General features: G+C 35.3%; 2 protein-coding genes across 4 annotated transcripts in view; one reads left to right on the top strand and one right to left on the bottom strand.

Moving 5' to 3' along the window:
* LOC145674792 (uncharacterized) overlaps positions 1 to 21,724 on the bottom strand; it is an 80,245-nt gene that overhangs the window by 53,167 nt on the left and 5,354 nt on the right. The window lies entirely within an intron of this gene.
* Positions 11,623 to 21,724, top strand: part of LOC145674791 (uncharacterized) — a 146,753-nt gene continuing 136,651 nt past the window's right edge. The window contains exon 1 of one of the 3 annotated variants that reach the window (XM_081745006.1): positions 11,623 to 11,745. Coding sequence is in view for 2 of the 3 variants with exons in the window: in XM_081745005.1 (XP_081601131.1) it covers positions 11,870 to 11,933 (64 nt within the window). In the remaining variant the exon portion in view is untranslated. Of the gene's footprint in view, positions 11,746 to 11,795; positions 11,934 to 21,724 lie in introns of those variants that run through there. The other 2 variants (XM_081745007.1, XM_081745005.1) reach the window with 2 other exon arrangements.

Here is a 21,724-nt window from a genome sequence, read left to right as displayed (position 1 = left end):
CCATCTCAAATTTTGTTATGAACCATATATAATAACTGTGAGAATCAGCAAACCACAAAGACATAATTACACACAGTAAGTGTTATACAACACATATTTATTTAAACAAATAAAAATGCTTGCAGAAAGCTGAAAATGTCTTTAAAATCTCAACCATAACTGAAACAAGAGATTACTTCTCTATTGTTTTTCTTCGTAGCATCCATCTACATGGAGAAATGAGAAAGAGAGAACATCTTAAGAGATTCGCACGTATACAATATCGGAAACTGCTAAATGGAAAAAAGTACCGTCTTTGGATGGGATTCGAACCCAGAACCATAGTGTTAGAAATCCAACACTCTACCAATGTAGCTAGTCTGACAGTAATACCCTGTTCCTCCATCATTACCTATGAAAGATGGAATGGAGTCTGCAGAAAACTACGTCTAACATGTCCACGACAGACCGCCTATAACCTATGTCTAATTGGTACTTAAAAAAGCTAGTTCTACACGTGCATAGAAAAGTAAAATCAAATGAGTAGTTAGTACACATCACTTTGTCTGTCTCACTCTATCTCTGACGATAGAAATCGAGGAAGAAGAAAAAAGTATAGAGGTGAGAACACAGGAAGAACAAGCAGAAATATAAGTTGCAGGAAACTGAATATCAAGGGGAGAGAGAGAGAGACATAGAGACAGAGAGAAAAATAGAGGAACGGAGCAAATGATTTAATATACATCGGAAAAGAAGGTTCACAACTGTGCTATACATTTAGTGTATTGAATACTCTGCAGGCCCGTCTCCACGGGGAGCTAGGGAGGCCGGGCCCCCCCTAAACTTTGGCCGGCCCCAATAAAGGTTTCACGATAGGCTTGCAAATGAACTATAATATGGTGATGAAGTATAATATGATTGGGTCGGGCTCCCCCTAACTTCGGCCGCCCCCCCCCCCTATATTTTTGGGCTGGCTACGGGCCTGATACTCTGTTTCTTCTAAATTGCTTGCTAGATGACAAATATTAATTTGTAAAAACGTAGCAAATGCCCGCGTTGTCTTGTTTTCTTACTGTTTCAGTAATAGTGGAAAACGTGGTTTATGCAACATAATAAATTACTAATTTTCCCACAACAATCATGTAGATGTTGTTGATGATTTTGAGTTTAACGTCCGTTCAGCAGCGAGACTATATGAGACGTGGACCTACTTATTAACGTGGAATCCGAACCATATGAGCTGCTGCCGGGAATCGAAGCAACCATGTACTGTTGGTAAGACATTTCTAAGCAAAAGAAAAAACTGATCAGCAAAATACATAAAACGATAGTCCTGCAAACTATTACTTAAAGAGAATTTATTGTAAAATCAATACATCCATGTGGCTTTATATGGTCGTAAAGTGATTAGAAAACTTAATATTAAACTGTCGATCACATTGTTTTACTTATTTGAATTCAATGTCGTATAGATTCGGTTTTAGCTCTAGATTTCAGCGTTCTCACTTCGATTCTTAACTTGTTGGAAATATGTATAGACCACGTGACTACAAATCACAAATTTCTCACAAGATGGAGTAATAGATTGAGGTTCTTCTCATTTTACATCCTCAGTTTTAAAGAGAGAGAAAGAGAAAAAGGTCAACGTGATAAAAACTAAATAAAGAGGAATATGCGAAATATAAAGGAAAAGAAAACGTGCACATATATTGACAAATGACACATGCACTTCAATGGAGACCACCTCAAATTTGGTTATGAACCATATATAATAACTGTGAGAATCAGCAAACCACAAAGACATAATTACACACAGTAAGTGTTATATAACACTTATTTATTTAAATAAATAAAAATGCTTGCAGAAAGCTGAAAATGTCTTTAAAATCTCAACCATAACTGAAACAAGAGATTACTTCTCTATTGTTTTTCTTCGTAGCATCCATCTACATGGAGAAATGAGAAAGAGAGAACATCTTAAGAGATTCGCACGTATACAATATCGGAAACTGCTAAATGGAAAAAATTAGTCTTTGGATGGGATTCGAACCCAGAACCATAGTATTAGAAATCCCACACTCTACCGATGTAGCTAGTCTGACAGTAATACCCTGTTCCTCCATCATTACCTATGAAAGATGGAATGGAGTCTGCAGAAAACTACGTCTAACATGTCCACGACAGACCGCCTATAACCTATGTCTAATTGGTACTTAAAAAAGCTAGTTCTACACGTGCATAGAAAAGTAAAATCAAATGAGTAGTTAGTACACATCACTTTGTCTGTCTCACTCTATCTCTGACGATAGAAATCGAGGAAGAAGAAAAAAGTATAGAGGTGAGAACACAGGAAGAACAAGCAGAAATATAAGTTGCAGGAAACTGAATATCAAGGGGAGAGAGAGAGAGACATAGAGACAGAGAGAAAAATAGAGGAACGGAGCAAATGATTTAATATACATCGGAAAAGAAGGTTCACAACTGTGCTATACATTTAGTGTATTGAATACTCTGCAGGCCCGTCTCCACGGGGAGCTAGGGAGGCCGGGCCCCCCCTAAACTTTGGCCGGCCCCAATAAAGGTTTCACGATAGGCTTGCAAATGAACTATAATATGGTGATGAAGTATAATATGATTGGGTCGGGCTCCCCCTAACTTCGGCCGCCCCCCCCCCCTATATTTTTGGGCTGGCTACGGGCCTGATACTCTGTTTCTTCTAAATTGCTTGCTAGATGACAAATATTAATTTGTAAAAACGTAGCAAATGCCCGCGTTGTCTTGTTTTCTTACTGTTTCAGTAATAGTGGAAAACGTGGTTTATGCAACATAATAAATTACTAATTTTCCCACAACAATCATGTAGATGTTGTTGATGATTTTGAGTTTAACGTCCGTTCAGCAGCGAGACTATATGAGACGTGGACCTACTTATTAACGTGGAATCCGAACCATATGAGCTGCTGCCGGGAATCGAAGCAACCATGTAGTGTTGGTAAGAAATTTCTAAGCAAAAGAAAAAACTGATCAGCAAAATACATAAAACGATAGTCCTGCAAACTATTACTTAAAGAGAATTTATTGTAAAATCAATACATCCATGTGGCGGTATATAGTCGTAAAGTGATTAGAAAACTTAATATTAAACTGTCGATCACATTGTTTTACTTATTTGAATTCAATGTCGTATAGATTCGGTTTTAGCTCTAGATTTCAGCGTTCTCACTTCGATTCTTAACTTGTTGGAAATATGCATTAATCGAAATTATAAAAGTATACGAAATTTAACTAGCTAAAACAAGAGAATAACATAAAAATCCGGATTAGAGTATTACAATAAACATGTGCATTTTGTTTAGGGTTTGCAAGTCATAGCTTATAGGAATTATAGAAAAAAACGTTCGTTGTGAAAGCACAAGAAAGAAAGCAGAGAATAGACACAAACCTCAGGTGAGTTTGAACACGAGAAGGCGGAGGTAGTAGACTACTCTACTAAACCGCTCGGCTATATCTTAATTCTCTAGTACGTTTTGAAAAATATTGTCTAGAGTATTTGCACTTTACTTGTTTCTGTTTTGTTGTTTGTCATATAATGTATACGAGTGGCGAATAATAGAATAGAACTGTTTTAGACGAGTATGAACAAATTTCCCAGACAAGTTGTAATCTTATATGTATCTAAATTGCACAAATAAATCAGATTAAATCTGTAAAGTGCTTCGGGGGTTTTGATGGAAGTTAACTGTTGCATAGTTACGAGCTTTTGTTTATGCCCACCACTCGATGGAAGTTATGTTCTTGAAAGATAGTAACTGCTACTATATTCTAATGTATTGGATTTTAAAAAAAATGGAAAATATTTTGTTACTAACAGTGAGTGAGTATTTTTGCGTGCAACAACAGTTGATTACAGGCACATCTACTTCTTCTGCGCATGTTTTTCATAATACGACGTCATGTATAGCAATATTGTGCATTATCGTATATTCAAAGACGTTTTTAGCACTTTTACTTTTGTGTAAGAATGGCGCAATATGATCATTCTGTACGTGAGAGTGTTATCGCTCTTATTGAACATGCGGGATTGAGTGTTCCTGAAGCAGGCGATCGATTAGGCGTGCATCGTGCAACAGCGTTCAGATGGTGGAAAAAAAATATGAGGAAACTGGAAGTCTAACTCGAAAATCTGGAAGTGGTCGGCCACGAGTGTCCTCACCGACACAAGACCAACGATTAGTTGATCAATGCTGTCGACAGCCTTTCATGTGTGCCCGACAACTGCAGCAGTCTACCGCCTTTCCAGGTGATGTAACTACAGTCCGACGGCGACTTCGGGCCGCAGGCTTAAGGTCCTTCCGGGCTGCTGTTAAGGAGAGATTGACAGAAGATCACAAAGTCGATAGACTGGCGTTTGCAGAGCTAAATATTACTTGTCACTGGGGCACTGTTGTCTTTACAGATGAGAAAATATTTTCCACTGGAAACTTTGGGCCAACACGTGTGTATCGCCCATCTGGAAGACGGTTTGATCCACAATATATGGCCCGTTCAGCGCGAATGGGTCATGTGACGATTCACTGTTGGGAATGGATATGCGAGACTGCAGGTTGAGGTGGTATCCATCGAATTATAGGCCGACTTAATGGTAAAAAAAATGTTGATCTTCTCGACTTTATGCTCCCTGAAATAAAAGCACATGTTGGCGACGACGTACTCTAATCCGGATTTTTATGTTATTCTCTTCTTTTAGCTAGTTAAATTTCGTATACTTTTATAATTTCGATTAATGCATATTTCCAACAAGTTAAGAATCGAAGTGAGAACGCTGAAATCTAGAGCTAAAACCGAATCTATACGACATTGAATTCAAATAAGTAAAACAATGTGATCGACAGTTTAATATTAAGTTTTCTAATCACTTTACGACTATATACCGCCACATGGATGTATTGATTTTACAATAAATTCTCTTTAAGTAATAGTTTGCAGGACTATCGTTTTATGTATTTTGCTGATCAGTTTTTTCTTTTGCTTAGAAATTTCTTACCAACAGTACATGGTTGCTTCGATTCCCGGCAGCAGCTCATATGGTTCGGATTCCACGTTAATAAGTAGGTCCACGTCTCATATAGTCTCGCTGCTGAACGGACGTTAAACTCAAAATCATCAACAACATCTACATGATTGTTGTGGGAAAATTAGTAATTTATTATGTTGCATAAACCACGTTTTCCACTATTACTGAAACAGTAAGAAAACAAGACAACGAGGGCATTTGCTACGTTTTTACAAATTAATATTTGTCATCTAGCAAGCAATTTAGAAGAAACAGAGTATCAGGCCCGTAGCCAGCCCAAAAATTTAGGGGGGGGGGGCGGCCGAAGTTAGGGGGAGCCCAACCCAATCATATTATACTTCATCACCATATTATAGTTCATTTGCAAGCCTATCGTGAAACCTTTATTGGGGCCGGCCAAAGTTTAGGGGGGCCGACCTCCCTAGCCCCCCCGTGGATACGGGCCTGCAGAGTATTCAATACATTAAATGTATAGCACAGTTGTGAACCTTCTTTTCCGATGTATATTAAATCATTTGCTCCGTTCCTCTATTTTTCTCTCTGTCTCTATGTCTCTCTCTCTCTCTCCCCTTGATATTCAGTTTCCTGCAACTTATATGTTTGCTTGTTGTTCCTATGTTCTCACCTCTATACTTTTTTCTTCTTCCTCGATTTCTATAATCAGAGATAGAGTGAGACAGACAAAGTGATGTGTACTAACTACTCATTTGATTTTACTTTTCTATGCACGTGTAGAACTAGCTTTTTTAAGTACCAATTAGACATAGGTTATAGGCTGTCTGTCGTGGACATGTTAGACGTAGTTTTCTGCAGACTCCATTCCATCTTTCATAGGTAATGATGGAGGAACAGGGTATTACTGTCAGACTAGCTACATCGGTAGAGTGTGGGATTTCTAATACTATGGTTCTGGGTTCGAATCCCATCCAAAGACTGTAATTTTTTCCATTTAGCAGTTTCCGATATTGTATACGTGCGAATCTCTTAAGATGTTCTCTCTTTCTCATTTCTCCATGTAGATGGATGCTACGAAGAAAAACAATAGAGAAGTAATCTCTTGTTTCAGTTATGGTTGAGATTTTAAAGACATTTTCAGCTTTCTGCAAGCATTTTTATTTATTTAAATAAATAAGTGTTATATAACACTTACTGTGTGTAATTATGTCTTTGTGGTTCGCTGATTCTCACAGTTATTATATATGGTTCATAACCAAATTTGAGGTGGTCTCCTTTGAAGTGCATGTGTCATTTGTCAATATATGCGCACGTTTTCTTTTCCTTTATATTTCGCATATTCCTCTTTATTTAGTTTTTATCACGTTGACCTTTTTCTCTTTCTCTCTCTTTAAAACTGAGGATGTAAAATGAGAAGAACCTCAATCTATTACTCCATCTTGTGAGAAATTTGTGATTTGTAGTCACGTGGTCTATGCATTTCTTGCTCCAGACGACGTGTGCAGGGGGACGAAGCCGAAGGTTATCCTGGCGTGATCAGTGCCACAAAGACGTTAGGTTGGTTGCCTATGTTGTTGGCGTAGTTTCACAATGAACTTAAACTTTCATGTTGCAGGTTTTTTGCTTCGTATTGTACATACAGATTATTCTTCCCTAAAATATATATGTTTAGTATTTCTGCATATTTTTAGTGCTTTTTTTTTAATGTTCAGTGTCACCCCTCCCTTGTTCAGTTTCACCTCTCGATCGTGGGTGACTCTGAACAGAACACACGTGTTCATTTCCACGCACGTAGCATCCATTCTATACCAGATATCGCGCAGTGCTTGCACCGAGTGTTGAACAACATATTGAGGTTTCGATTCCATGTAAAGTTTCTTCCATTCGTTGCGAACCGTTTGCTTATGAGGTAAATTACCATGAAATTGTTCAGTGTTCCCCCACCCCAGTATAACTTGATTCTCTAATTTAGGTCTATTTGTCACAGAAGCATTTATCGCACAATTCGTCGATGAAGGGGAAAAGTGGCGTATTTTATTATTATTATTATTGTTTTATAGAAGAGTGATTTAAATTTTCCCGTTTAACGATATGGCGTGCTGCTCGTTTTAAGATATGCCATTTCCAGAAAGTTCGTGTCTCCGTTAATGTAAGGACTTCAGTTGTGAATGTTTTGTGCTGATCGAGCAAGTTAAATAAAAGGATGGATCGTGTTCATAATTCAAATCACGATTTTTCGAGTTACCTCACATGGCCCCTTCACCGACGATTTTCTCGGAGCAAATATCGTATCATCGTTACCCTACCGTGTAAAACAGCAAACGTATGTTCTTTTCCATGTCAGAATGTATCCTATGGCAATTCCTGGAGATAGAACACGTTCTTTTCCGTAATTTTCGCAGCATTTCTTGATTCAGCTGTAGCACTGTGATACGTGAGAGAAAAAAAATCTGCTGGTGAAACGAATTAACAGGAAAATAAAAAAAAAGTTGTGGATCAGAGATTTTATTATTATTATTATTATTATTATTATTATTATTATTATTATTATTATTATTATTATTATTATTGTTATTACATCGTTGTGATAGCTTCAATCGCTTCCGTTCCGTTCATTACCTTAAATTTCTCTAATGTTTTTCGACTGCATATCAGAAACGTGAAGTCGTATGATAAATACTTCCGTATCAAGTGAACCCAACTCAAAACTATCCTAGAACAATTTTAATTCACCTAGGCAGTAAGTACCTTTGAATCTAAAGAAATCTTGTACAGCTGCAACTACTGCTTCCTCCCCGTTAGAAACCTCCAACTACTATATAGTTCCGTCTCGTAATTTCAAGTTTTTATTAAGAGTTTATTGTCTGTATATTCCTTATCTGTGCCCATATTGAGGTAAATACTCAATTTTAGTTTATTTTTCGTCTTTAATTTGACTTCTCCCTGAAAATCAAGAACACTGTATATCAGGGGCAGGTAGCATTTTTGCCGATCCGAAACGTTTCAGCATTCTTGCCAATTTGATGTCGAGAACAGAACCCAAACAACCCCTGCGGGGCTTCTAACCCGTTCCTACTACTACTAATACTAATACTACTACAACTACTACTACATTAGCTGTGAATCTATATAGTACAAGGGCAAACTTACAACTACTACTATTACATTTGCTGTGGATTTATATAGTACAAGGGCAAACTTATTTAATGAAAGAAGTTTAATGAAAATTTTAAAAAATAATCGTTAAATCACTTTTTGAATATTATTTTTAATCTTATTGTAACGAAAGAAGTGTTATAAAAATTTTAAAAAATAGTAAAAAAAAAAAACTGTCCGTAGGCAGGATTTGAAAACACGTCAAAAACGATCTTGCTTACTAGCAGGTTGCGCTAGCCCACTCACCTACCAGAGCCGACAACAGTTACTGTTTACTTTGTGCTATATGTAGATCATGACTCGTGATATCGTATCTGTATCGGCCAATCAGATCAGAGGATATCTAAAACGTTTGGGATCCGCAAATATGTGGGCATTACACACCCAGAAATTTTTGTTGGGAAGGGTTCAAAGTATTTATTTAGGTGGGTCCAATACTACAAGGTGTCACATCTATGTAGTATTGAAATGGTGTTCTTACACCCGAAAACGCCATAAGTATTTATTAAGTATTGCCACATATATTTTCCAAAAAAAAAAAAAAAAAAAAAAAAAAAGTGTAGAGTGTTTTATAAGATTAAATCTACAGATGAATAAGACCAAATCTTTATGCTATCAGTGATTTCCCTGCTAAACAAGTATAATTTTCTTTAAAAAATATGAAAATGTGAGACAAGTTACCATGTTTTTTTCGGAAGGGGTCCGGATCCGATAGATCCCCCCCGCATGAGTGCGCCCCTGATTAAGGGTGACCAACCTTCTTAAATTTGAGGCTACTTTTTATTTCAGAAATCACTGGCAGTCTACTTATCTATTCACTATCCGCTAGAAAGAATCGTGAAACAATAAAAATGATCGATAAAGATAGTAATGACACAGACCGCCACGGGCTAATTGCTACAACTTGCTGGTTGACTTCCTATTGGCAATCACTGCTTTCTATCATGCAAGTTCAAACGAACTCACCTGATCGAGATCAAACTTGGCATAGGATACACCTTTCAATGTTATATAAGCGTACTATGAAATATTATATTGTGCAGGCTTTATATATTATATTTAATATACCAAATAAAAGTCAGTTTTGGACAGAAAATTAATAAATACTGTTTAAATAGCAATTAGAATTCAATCTTGGACAAAAGATAATAAATACTGTTTAAATGGCAATTAAAGTTCAGTATTCGACAGAATAAATAATAAATACCGTTTAAGTAGCAATTGACATTCTGTCTTGTACAAAACAAAAAAAGTAATAAATACTTTCTAAGTAGCAATAAAAGGCTTGTCTTGGACAAAAATAAATAAATAAATAAATAAAATAAAATAAAATAAAATAAAATAAAATGGACATTTTTTACGACTATATATATTTCAGTTGTCTTTCCTTCTGTGTCATAATTAAGCACAATGCGGCAAACTTGTGAAATGTAACTAAACATCCTGTTATATTGTACGAAGGATGCTTGTGTGTGTTCTCTGGCATTGCAAAACTTACTGAAAAATAACATATTGATAGCTTTATGTCTGTATAGACGACGATAGTGGAAAAGCAGCTCACATCAGTGTCCGTAGTTTCAGGGAAATTTCCCTAATCTAGGGAAATTTCACAGGTAAATTTAACACCGAGGAAAAAGGGAATTTTTTTTCCATAAAACGTAAAAATCCAGGGAAATTCTCGCGCTGACTGATTGGTCACTACAAATGCTTAATTCTTCTTTCTTCTTCAAAAGTGAACTAATACAATAGCAATTTTGTGTGAGGGTGTTTGTGTGCGTTGAATGTAGCTTAATTTGCTCCCATTGATGAGTGGGTATATTTGTGTGTATTTGTTTTTTTTTTTTTTTTTTTTTTTGGTTTATTTTTAAAATAGAAGCAAAAAGCAAATGAATATAACAAATGCAATTTGCACTTCCTTTAATATATCTAAATTAATTTTATCATGTAACTTCCGTCATAGGAATTGGGTACTCAACAAAATAGGGAAAAATTGACAAGAAAAGGGAAAAGTTTGTGTCAGTCGCGGAAAATTTTCTTAAGAAAACCTACGAACACTGGCTCACATAGCATAAAACACATGCCTTGTGTGTGAAACAGTTTTGCGACACTTCTATGATCATTTTGTACACTTCCTTCACATAACAGTTCAAATTACCGTGGGTTCCTTAAGAGCCTACCTTACTAAAAATAATACGAAATTTACCATTTTCTTTTGCTTGATTATTCATAAGTGAAAGGAGATAATGAAATGCAAGTTACCACAATCATAGATAATGCTATTCTACAACAGATTATATGAACCTGAAGCACGTTCAGTGTTGCTATCCATAGGAATTACAGTGTTGCCAGAAAAACAATTTACCTAAAATCTAAGTTAAGTCAGCGAGTAGAGGAATGAACTCAACTGCATTTGATTACGTATCATGTTGTTTTGGTTTCTTGTGAACTACTTTTTAATTAACATTATTATTTAGTTTTAATAACTGTACGTTAAAACTATTTTGTTTAATACAAACTAAATACAACTATTATTTAAAAAGTAGTTCACAGGAAACCAAAGCAGTATGATACGTAACCAAATGCAGTTGAGTTTGTTCCTCTACTCGCTGCTTTAACTTAGATTTTAGGGAATTTGTTTTTCTGGCAACACTGTAATTTCTATGGATGGCAACACTGAACATTCTTCATGTTCATATTTCCTGTTGTAGAATAGCATTATCTATGATTGTGGTGACTTGCATTTCATTATTTCCTTCCACTGATGAATAAACAAGCAAATGAAAAATGATAATTTTTGTATTATTTTTAGTAAGGCAGGCTCTTAAGGAGCATGACGTTGTAAAAAGTACACTTTGCACTTCGTATTTCTACCTTTCTACACATGTGAGAGATAAGCCGCCTTCTGCACAGTCTTTTTGACGTATGATTAGCGTCATACTAAATGCCTGATTACTGCAAGAAACATATGTTAGTCGAATCCTTTAGTATGGCACCAATCATGCGTCAGAACGACTCTGCATAAGGCTCATTATTTCTGTATATTTCTAGTAGGCCCTACTTATACATTGATCTTCCAAAATAACATAACAGCTCTCTTCCGCAAATTTTGCAAATCTATGTTTACCTAAACTGGAACAGTACCACCTCCGTATTATTATTATTATTTTTTTTATTTCTGTGTGGTATTTGGTATCTTATAGTAGACAAAAAAGGTGACTTCAATATAACATGTCACCTCCATATGTAGCCTACTTATTTTACCTCCTTACCAAACATTCATACGATATCTGTCTATTGTATTATTTAATAAAATAAGAAAATATGTTATTCCTAGGTTATTAGTTCATTTATGTGTCTTACTCAATTGTCGCACTTATGTCTTAATCAAACCAAGGGTAATGAAATAAAGTTTAAAACATACATAGTAATGTTCGTATAATGTGGAGTTAAAAAACAAATGACTATCAAAGATTGTTAGAGTAAGTGATCTGTGGATTCACTAGATGTCTCCATACTCAAAACAGTATTTTGACGCTTAGAGCGAAACTTTTTTTTTTAATCATTTACTATTAGCTAACCAAGTAAGTTGAGTTATACAAATTCAAGTGTAATTTTTAAATATTTAGAGTGCACCTAATGTTATGTAATATTTGAACGTAATGATTTATGGAATCATTCTATATTACATCCTAAGTTACAAAGTATATGTACTTTTGCAGGGAAGCTAAAGTTCTTTCTATTATGATTCTACATGTAGAATGGAAATTTTGTGAGTATTGATAATGGTAGTAATATTGAATATTATAGATTATTAATTGAATATTTAAATATTCAGATACATTGTTGACATTTATTTTATATCTACTTCTATATAATAAAGTATACATAATATTAATTAATACGTCATTAACGTACGAAGTAGGAACAACTACAGTTTATGGCAAGCAAGCAGGTTCGGCAATTAGGGGGAAAGAGGGGGCAGTTGCCCGTCCACTTTTTCGAAGTAACCCCTCAATGTATATAGTTCCTTTTGAAAATGTAAAGTTTTAGTATGTATTACTGGTTCATAGAAAAAATGGTGCCATATAATATTTGCTGTTTCGTGAGTACTATGTATTGGTATTTTTCTTCCCGTGGAGTTAAGAAAGCAACATTAACTGTGTTTTAATTGCAATTCAAAGCAATTCATATTGCAATTGCGTATTTCTTTAAATGCCGCATCATATGCATGTAGTATTTACTGTATTTCATTTTCTAAGAGTAATAACATACATTTAATACCATGTGTGTAATTAAAAATATAAGTTGTTCATTAATCCCCAGTTTCAATACAACTTCAACAAAACAAGCCTCATTATTCATTACTATGATTAACATTATCCTTTCTATTTATTTGTTTTGCAAATTTGTTATGAAATAATATGATCACAATTTTCCAGACAGAATTTTAAGATGTTCATAAGCAAGGAATCAAATGTCTTCTTACAATATCGTTGTTTAAGAGTACAAAAAGCTAGTACCTACTTGTGTTGCTCTTGTCAATTTGCTTAATAAAATATGAAATACGTATTATTACAGTAAACCCTGCTTAACACGAATTCCAAGGGACTGAAAAATCAGTAGTTCGTGTTAAAAAAATTCGTGTTAACCGGGGACCCAAATTTTATTATACGAATACATTTTCTCCATACATACGCACTACAGTATACAGACTATACATACCACTACAGTACGTTATGTATGTCATAGAAAACACGGTATTGAGACGAGACTGAGTAGTCTCGGTTCCAAATTTGAGACGAGACCAAGACTATTCTCCGTCTTGACACCGTCCACAGAATTGTATCGAGACGAGACTGAGAGTTTTGGTCTCGTCTCGATTTCGAAAAGCACCGGCTCGGTCTCAAATTCGAGTTAAGATCGAGATCGAGACTAGTTTCGGTCTCGGTATCATCCTGTGAAAAGTGAAAACACTACAGTAAGCTTGTTATCCTATCTTCGAAGATAAAAAAAAAGTTTCCACGCAGAAAATCAAGGTCAAGTTATAAAATTGACAACTCCGCTAGCAGGTTGGGTACCGCTAGTAACGAAATGTATTTATGACTGCTGTCACCAGTTTGGAGTTACAGGGGAGAGAAGACGTTTTGTCTCGAGCTGTCACCAGCTCGTCTGCCAAGCACCTGCATGTTCAGCGCTTGACGGAGGACAGAATCAACACCTCATAAGAGAGGAAAGATACCCGTTTCTGGTTTTTCTCTTATTTACAAGGCAATTTTCGTCTGTATAAATACTGTATGAGAAAAACTGATCTGGAGTGAAATCTAAAATAGGAATAATAATCTGGAAAAAAACTAAGGATTTCAAGTTCGTGTTAAATGAAAACATTTACTGACTCAAGGGACTAAAAATTAGTTCGTAATTCGTGCTAACCGAAATTCGTGTTAACCGATAAAACTTCCTATAAGATAACGTACAGCGATGCCGGGACCGAAATTTTGTTCGTCCTAACCGAGTGTTCGGCTTAAGCGAGTTCGTGTTAACGAGGTTATACTGTATTAAGTATTATGCCTAGCGGCAGGTCCTAAGAGTAAAGAGCTTTTTTTTAATTTTAGATTTAGCTCTGGAAATGTTTATTCCACGTTTTTTGATCTTCGGCTTCCTCTTTTAACTCTCAGTATTTTCTCCTGTTTCTCAAATGATCGATCAGTTGTGTTATTCTTCCTCCTATTCCTCGCTTTCCTTCCATCTTTCTTTCTATGGCGGTATGAAGACAATTTCTTCGCAAGATGTGTCCAGTTCAATTGGCTTTCCTACGAAGGTGGGTGGCTAGAAGTGTCCTCTTCTGTCTTGTCTTGTCCTTTTTAAAACATCTTCGTTTGTAACTCTCTCTGTCCATTTTATCTTCTCCATCTTCCTCCAACACCGCATTTCGAATTTCTCTAAATATTTCTTCTCTAATTTCCGTAATGTCCAAGTCTCTGAACCATAAATCCAATGTTCCAGAATTAGCACTTGACGAACTTCTTCCTAAGACCAATATTGAGCCTGCTAGTTAAAAGTGTCCTTTTCTTGTTGAATGCTTCTTTGGCTATGGCAATTCTTGACCTAATCTTTTTGTTACAGTAAGCGTCTCTTGTCAAAATACTTCCCAGATACTTGAAATTCTCGAGCTTTTCAAGTTTCTTTTGTTCTACTCTAACCCGTTAGGGCGTGTTTCCTCCGGATATTCTCATGACTTTCGACTTTTCGATGTTGATTTCCATTCCATATAGTTTTCCAGAATGTAGAAATACAGTAGAAATACAATATATATGGAAATACAAACCATACAGTAGAAATACGATATATGGCATTTTAACTGTAAAAGATAGTAGTAAAAAAGGACCAGGTCAAAATGACCCCGCGACAAAAGGGCCCGGGTCAAGAGTGCCCCGCGACAAATGGTCTCGAGTCAAAAGGGCCCGGATAGAAATGTTCCCACTGCTAGAAAGCCTGAAATCAAAACAGGAGTGGAAATCAAAGATATACGAGGGGATAGCGTCCCCTTAGTAAGTAGAAGCCTGTGCAAAAGGAGGAAGAATATCAGTGGTTATTAGTAACGAAAAGAAAACTTAAATGGTGATCTTAATTTTGTTTAGTTGCTGTTTGTTTTGCAACAATCGCTATCGCCTAAGTCGGTTCTCATTGAAAGTTTGGTTTCACCCGCGTCTCTCTGTTTGTATTCTCAAGACATAGTCCAATCAGATTTTATCTATTAATGGCTGTTCCCTTAGTTCTAAAATTCCATTTCTGCCCCTGGATCAAAGTATAAAAACACATATTATATGAATAATATTCTCTCAAAAGCGATTCTTTAATTTTGCTGTAAGAACGTACTCCCATGCGCAAAAAATATTGCGCGTATACTGTAACTCACAATTTTTCGCAATTATTTCATTTTCCATATGTTTATTGGTAAAATTCAGTTATTAGTACGTGGAGATAATAGAAAGCAATCCATCTAAGGAGATATTTCCAAAAAATATAATAAAATAATAAAAATATAAGCAAGATATAAGCAAGAAACAAAATTATGTTCGGTTTTGTGTATACTGGCAATAATGTTTTCGAGGGAATTTCTGGAGTAGCACAGCACGATTGCAGAGGGAATAACAAGATTAGTAGGAGAAGAGCTGAATGAAGGAACTGGAAATTGGACTAAAATATTGCATTTATTGGCTTAAATCTAGGGTGTAAATTGTCTGCCAAATATAAATTAGCTTCTGTAAGCAAGATGTTATAAGGAAATATATAAACAAAGAGAAAAACTGTTGTCTTAAGTTTGGAAGTGACATGCTCTATAGCCATGAGCATTTATTTCTTAAGAAAAAGATAAGCAACAAAAGAAAATCTGTGTGGTCAAGTGGGTAGAGTGACGGACTAGTAATTCTTATACTGTTTTGACACCAGATCGAATCCCATCCGGTCCTGTTCAATTTTTTTTCTTTACAAAACATTGTAGAAAGTGTATAATTTTTATGTTAATAAGAAACGAAATAATATAATAATGAAATAACTTTTTGTTTTTCTGATGACGTATTTATTCAGAATTAGCTTACTATTTATTACTAATAGCGATTGTTTTTAGTTTATGGTATGGTATGCTTAACCGTTCCCTCTCCGTTTTTACACAGCTTCAACTCACTGCGAGTGTTTGTGAGTCAGGAACTGGAAAAAACAAAACAAGAGCAACCTGCAGCTTTACACACAGCGTGAGGAACACAGTCACAGCGATAGCTCGTTGTCATGAAGAAAAAAAACTGTTCTAGTGTTTCTGTGTGTGTGTTTCTTTGACTCTCTCTCTGACTCTCTCTCTCTCTCTCTCTCTCCTTTTGTTTCATATCCACAAGTGCAACAAATGCAAGTCTGTGTGAAAAAAAATCAAGAGTGCTTTCTTTAAACAAAACTAAATTTTACAGCTCTCTTGGTGAGGAACGCGAAAGCTTCCAAAAGATGCCATGAATATTAACTATAATCGTACCGAACTATACAGCAGCGTGAGAAACTGATAATAAAATGATGTAACATGCATAAGCTTTTTTTCCTAGAGTAACCACACATTAAACATAACAAATTAAATTTTTGGGATTACAAATTATTACATTACGTGTCGGTGTAGGCCTATTCGTTTTCACATTCGAGCGACGAAAGAAGAAAGTGTGGTGATAGTTATGAAAACCGAATACCAGATTTCAATAAATTCAAGTTACATGGCTCCTACATATCGAAAAAAAATGATTTTTCGATGTCTGTCCATCTATTTGTCTCTCGGTTCGTCACGCTTTTACACGCACTCAAATAGAGGCCATACTGTTCAACGTATCTGCACCGAATTCTAGACATAACGTTTTAATAACATAATATCTTTCGAATTTTATGTCCTTCGACACCTAAAAACAATGGTAATTTACTGAAGGATTAAAATTTAAAATAATTCAATTTTCTGAAATAAAAAAAGCTGTGACGATTTTATTTACTTTTGATAAATATATATTTTATTAACAAATCTCCACCACATATGAATAATTTTTCTCAAAAAATATATATGGTGTAATTTACTGTATGGTATGCGTTCTTTTTGTACAATTTTCTCAACCACATTTCATAAATAAACGTATCATTAATTACCTAACAATATGACAACTCGTTCGAAGGAGTACCTTAATCTTAGGATGAGCTTTCCCCAGATGGTTTTCCCATTAACGCCTCAGGCAATTTTGTTCATATTTCGTAAAGAAATATTTCATTAATAAATTAACATAGAGCATAAATAGTTTATTCCGATAACATACAGAAGAAGTGGTTTTCTCAAGGATTGATTTTTTTGGACAATTGTCTCACAAGTAAACCTTACGTTTGGGTGAATCGAGTTGCTGACGGAGACACATATGAGAAAGTAGTACTAAATGTGGTCAGTATTTCAGTGAAGTTATAGGTGCGAAGCTCCAGGGGTTTAGGAGATATAGCTACCAGAACATTACATGGAAGTACAGAATAGTCTTCATACAGTTGGAGGTAAAAGCTTTATAAGACCTCTTGTAACAACAAAAGATGAATAACAAATATATGGGTACATATTAGAACTAGGGGGAAGTCATATAGTAAGGGTATACCTGACGGCGGCCATCTTGAAATCCGCCATTTTGAATTAAGGTTAAGTTTTTAAAATAGGAATAGGGTCATATGATACATGATTTAAGACTCGAATTTAATCAGAAGAACAATGGTGACTTTAATTTTGATTTACGCGCAATTGATAAAAAGTTACAGGGAAATTAAATATTGTTGCAGCATATGTATTAGTCCTTTACCCCATCTTGTAAATTTTGTGTTAATGATAATAATTAAATAAAAAGCAAGTGGATAAATATTAGGTCTATGGTAAGAGTTGCCTTGATGGCGGCCATGTTCAAATCCGCCATTTTGAATCACACAAAAGTTTTAAACAAAACGCATAACAGTGACATCTTATTAATAGCAAATTTGCCATAAATCCAACGGTATACCCATTTTTGCTTTATCATTATTCAGCACAAAATTAAATGGGAATAGAGTAATGCAATAGATGACTTCGGGCTAGAAGTTAATCAAAAATAGAATGTTGGCGTTACAATGTTAGTTGTTTGATGCTGTACTTGCACGCCATTTCGTTGTTTTTCTTGTATCCTGTTCACATTTATTTCTCGTTCACTATTTAAAACTTTGTCTGATTCAAAATGGCGGATTTGAACATGGCCGCCATCAAGGCAACTCTTACCATAGACCTAATATTTATCCACCTGCTTTTTATTTAATTATTATCATTAACACAAAATTTACAAGATGGGGTAAAGGACTAATACATATGCTGCAACAATATTTAATTTCCCTGTAACTTTTTACCAATTGCCCGTAAATCAAAATTAACGTCACCATTGTTCTTCTGATTAAATTCGAGTCTTAAGTCATGTATCACATGACCCTATTCCTATTTTAAAAACTTAACCTTAATTCAAAATGGCGGATTTCAAGATGGCCGCCGTCAGATATACCCTTACTATATGACTTCTCCCTAGTCCTAATATGTATCTATATATTTGCTATTCACCTTTTGTCGTTCCAAGAGGTCTTATAGAGCTTTTACCTCCAACTGTATGAAGACTATTCTGTACTTCCATGTGATGTTCTGGTAGCTGTATCTCCTAAACCCCTGGAGCTTCGCACCTATAACTTCACTGAAATACTGACCACATTTAGTACTACTTTCTCATATGTGTCTCCGTCAGCAACTCGATTCACCCAAACGTAAGGTTTACTTGTCAGTAATAACTGAGACAAATTTGTTCTAATTTCAGTAAAAATATATTCTGTAATAATCTTACAATATGGTATAACTCGCTTGTTCCGAAAAGAAAAATCCAAAAGAAATAGTTTACTTTGACAGTGAAATTTTTCCCGACGATTTGCTTAAAAATTACTCGATATACTGTCAAAATTACAGATAGAAGAGTTTACCTTTGGGGGTAAGCTTTTCCCGATGACCTTCCTAAAAACAACTCAGGATATGTTTGTTGTTCATATTTTATAAATACGTGTTACATAAATAACCTAGCTATATGGTATAATTCCCTCATCCGGAAAATCTAGAAATGGTATATTACTTTTGACAGTAAGTTTTACCCTGCGATTTTCTCAAGAACGACTCAGGCGATTGTGTTCGTATTTCATAAAGAAATGTTTTATGAAAACACTAACAATATAGCATAGCTCGTTTGTACTGAAAAGATCCACAAGGGATAATTTATTCTTGGGGTGACTTTTTGCATAATTTTCTCAGAAATTACTCAGACGCTTTTGCTTATAGTTCACATACAATTATATCCTTTATAATTCTAATATATGGATCAAGTTATTTCTAACGGAAATATGACCAATGGGTACTTTACTTTTGGGCTTGAAGTTTCTTCTAGCAAAGTTTTCCAAAACATTATTTTATTTGCAATTTCCTAAATAAAAGTTTCAATAACAGTTGCAGCCTAACATAAGTCAGTGTAAACAATTCGAGCGAGAAAGTACAGTGCGTTTACTCCGTACCCTTTCTTAAATATATTTTTAAATGTTACACCTAATCACAATTTTCCGAACAAAACCGAAACTTCTTTTTAAATGTGCCTTGTTGTGGTCAAATGGTTCAAGTGCATTGGTTCTGGATTAGATTTCCAGTGAGAGCTAGTGTATCTTCATCCAAGAGATGTGACACGTCGGTGCAAAGAAGAAAGTGTTTAAATAAGCATAACCAAGCTAATCAACAAAAGAAATAATACAATGTTACGAAATTATCGTAGAAACGTTGTTAATATTACGTAGGTTCGACTGGAATGTCCAAACAATTGTCAATTCCAAAGGTCTGTTTTCGTCCGTCGGGAGCACATGTGGTTCGGATTTCACGTTAATCAGTAGATCCACGTCTCATATAGCCTCGCTGCTGAAAGGGACGATAAATTCAAAATCACATCACACATCTTTGTTCTCGCCTTTGTTTTAGCTCATAAATGTCTCTGTTCATAAGCTCCTTAGTGGTTAGCGTACGCGCCTTTGGCGTGGAAGACCCGGCTTCGATTCCCGGCGAGAGCTCACGTGGTTCGGAGTCCACGTTAATCAGTAGGCCGACGTCTCATATAGCTTCGTTGCTGAACGAGACGTTAAACTCAAACTCAATGTCTTTGTTCATAAATGTCTTTGTCTATGGTTTTGCATATACGTGGCATGGACTTTAAATTTTGATTTCTACGCCATATGTATCTAATTACATACACACCTATAGAACGAACACAACAAACTTGGAATATCTACATTGTTTGTATGGAAAATAATCACGCTCTACTGTACAGGACAGCCGTGTGTATGGAATTCCATACAGATGGCAATCAACGTATTACGAAATGTATAATAATAAGAATTATTATTATTAATAATAATAATAATAATAATAATAATAATAATAATAATAATAAACAGAAAACGATACGATCACTTACATAATTGATAAATATAAGTTAACATTTAATAAGCATATAACTGCAATGGAATTAAGTTGTTTCTCTCTCTCCCTGAACGCTACAGCCCTTATTGTTCTAAGGCGTAGAAGAGAACTTGTGGCACCCACGATTTGGGGCGGTGTGTGGTCACAACTTGGTATCCCTTTGTTGTTAGTGCTAGCTTTCTAGACGGATGCAGTTATTACCGGTAGAATATACAAGCAACTAGACTTTTGTATTACTATTAAAGTAAATAATTACACTCATTCCTTCAATGTGATACTTGTGGTTGCTTAACCGTATACAGACAGCTGATCCATGGCAAAATCGTTAATAATAATAATAATAATAATAATAATAATAATAATAATAATAATAATAATAATAATAATAATAATAATAATAATAATAATAATAACAGGAACTCGACAAATATTCTTGCAAATAATAGGAAAAAGTTTGCGTCACACTGTTCACTTTGCTGGACACATCAGTGTGGCGCGTTATACCGATTGTGGCACACTGGAATATAGGGTATCTTTTTTTTATTATTTTTTTCCAACTATTCCAACTGCTTCAATTGAAATGGATCTATAATAATAAGAGAATTAATTTAGTCTTCTTACCTTTCAATTTAGAAATAAGGTTCGCGAGAATTTCATAAAAGAATAATATACTCAGAATTGTATATAGTAGATTGTTTTATTCGAAATTACATACTTACTGCAACTGTTTTTTGATTGAAATGATTTGAAATGAAATTTTTAAGTTTTACGTCCCACGATTATGCCGGATAGGCTAAAGGAGACAGTGATGATAAGAAATGAATGAAATGGTGGAATGAAAAAAGTGGGATAAAACGGAAGAACCTCGAGAAAACCCACGCACACAGTGTTTGTCCAGCACAAGGTTCACTTGGCGCGAGCATAGATCGAACCAAGGACTCCATGCACCAAAGGTGAACGCTCTACCACTGAAACACCGTGGTCTCTGAAATTACTTATGGAACTACCGAGAACTATGCTGTAATATTTGAATGTGTTCCAAGTTTACAATAATTAGTTTAGTTAAATTCATTATTAACAATTAAATAATTGCATTCATTATTAACAGTTAAATGCTGCTGATGCAAAGACTTAAATCTAGCGATACCGCGAGCGTAAGTATTAAACAGAGGGATTTTAAAGAGCCCCCTGAGCTAGGGGGCCCTGGGCTCCATTGGCTCCGCCCTTAATCCGCTAATGCCTATAGATTATAAATTAAAGGGGACGGGCCGGGTCCGTTCTAAAAATTCCGGCCCGTGCAGACCTCTAGCTCCTGTGTATATGCTATCTGAAAATACAGTAGAGTTTCGCTTATCCGACATAAAACAGGCAGGCAGAACGCCGGATAATATGGATGTGTTAAGGAAAGACCTATAAAAAGACAAACTATGATATAATTTCACACATTACGCATCTAATTATCATCTTTGCAAGAAACAAATATAATGCATTTACTCAGT

This window comes from Thermobia domestica, chromosome 18, assembly GCF_964235325.1.
Source record: "Thermobia domestica chromosome 18, izTheDome1.hap1.1, whole genome shotgun sequence".
NCBI lineage: Eukaryota > Metazoa > Arthropoda > Insecta > Zygentoma > Lepismatidae > Thermobia > Thermobia domestica.
This window is presented reverse-complemented; position numbering and strand designations above follow the sequence as displayed.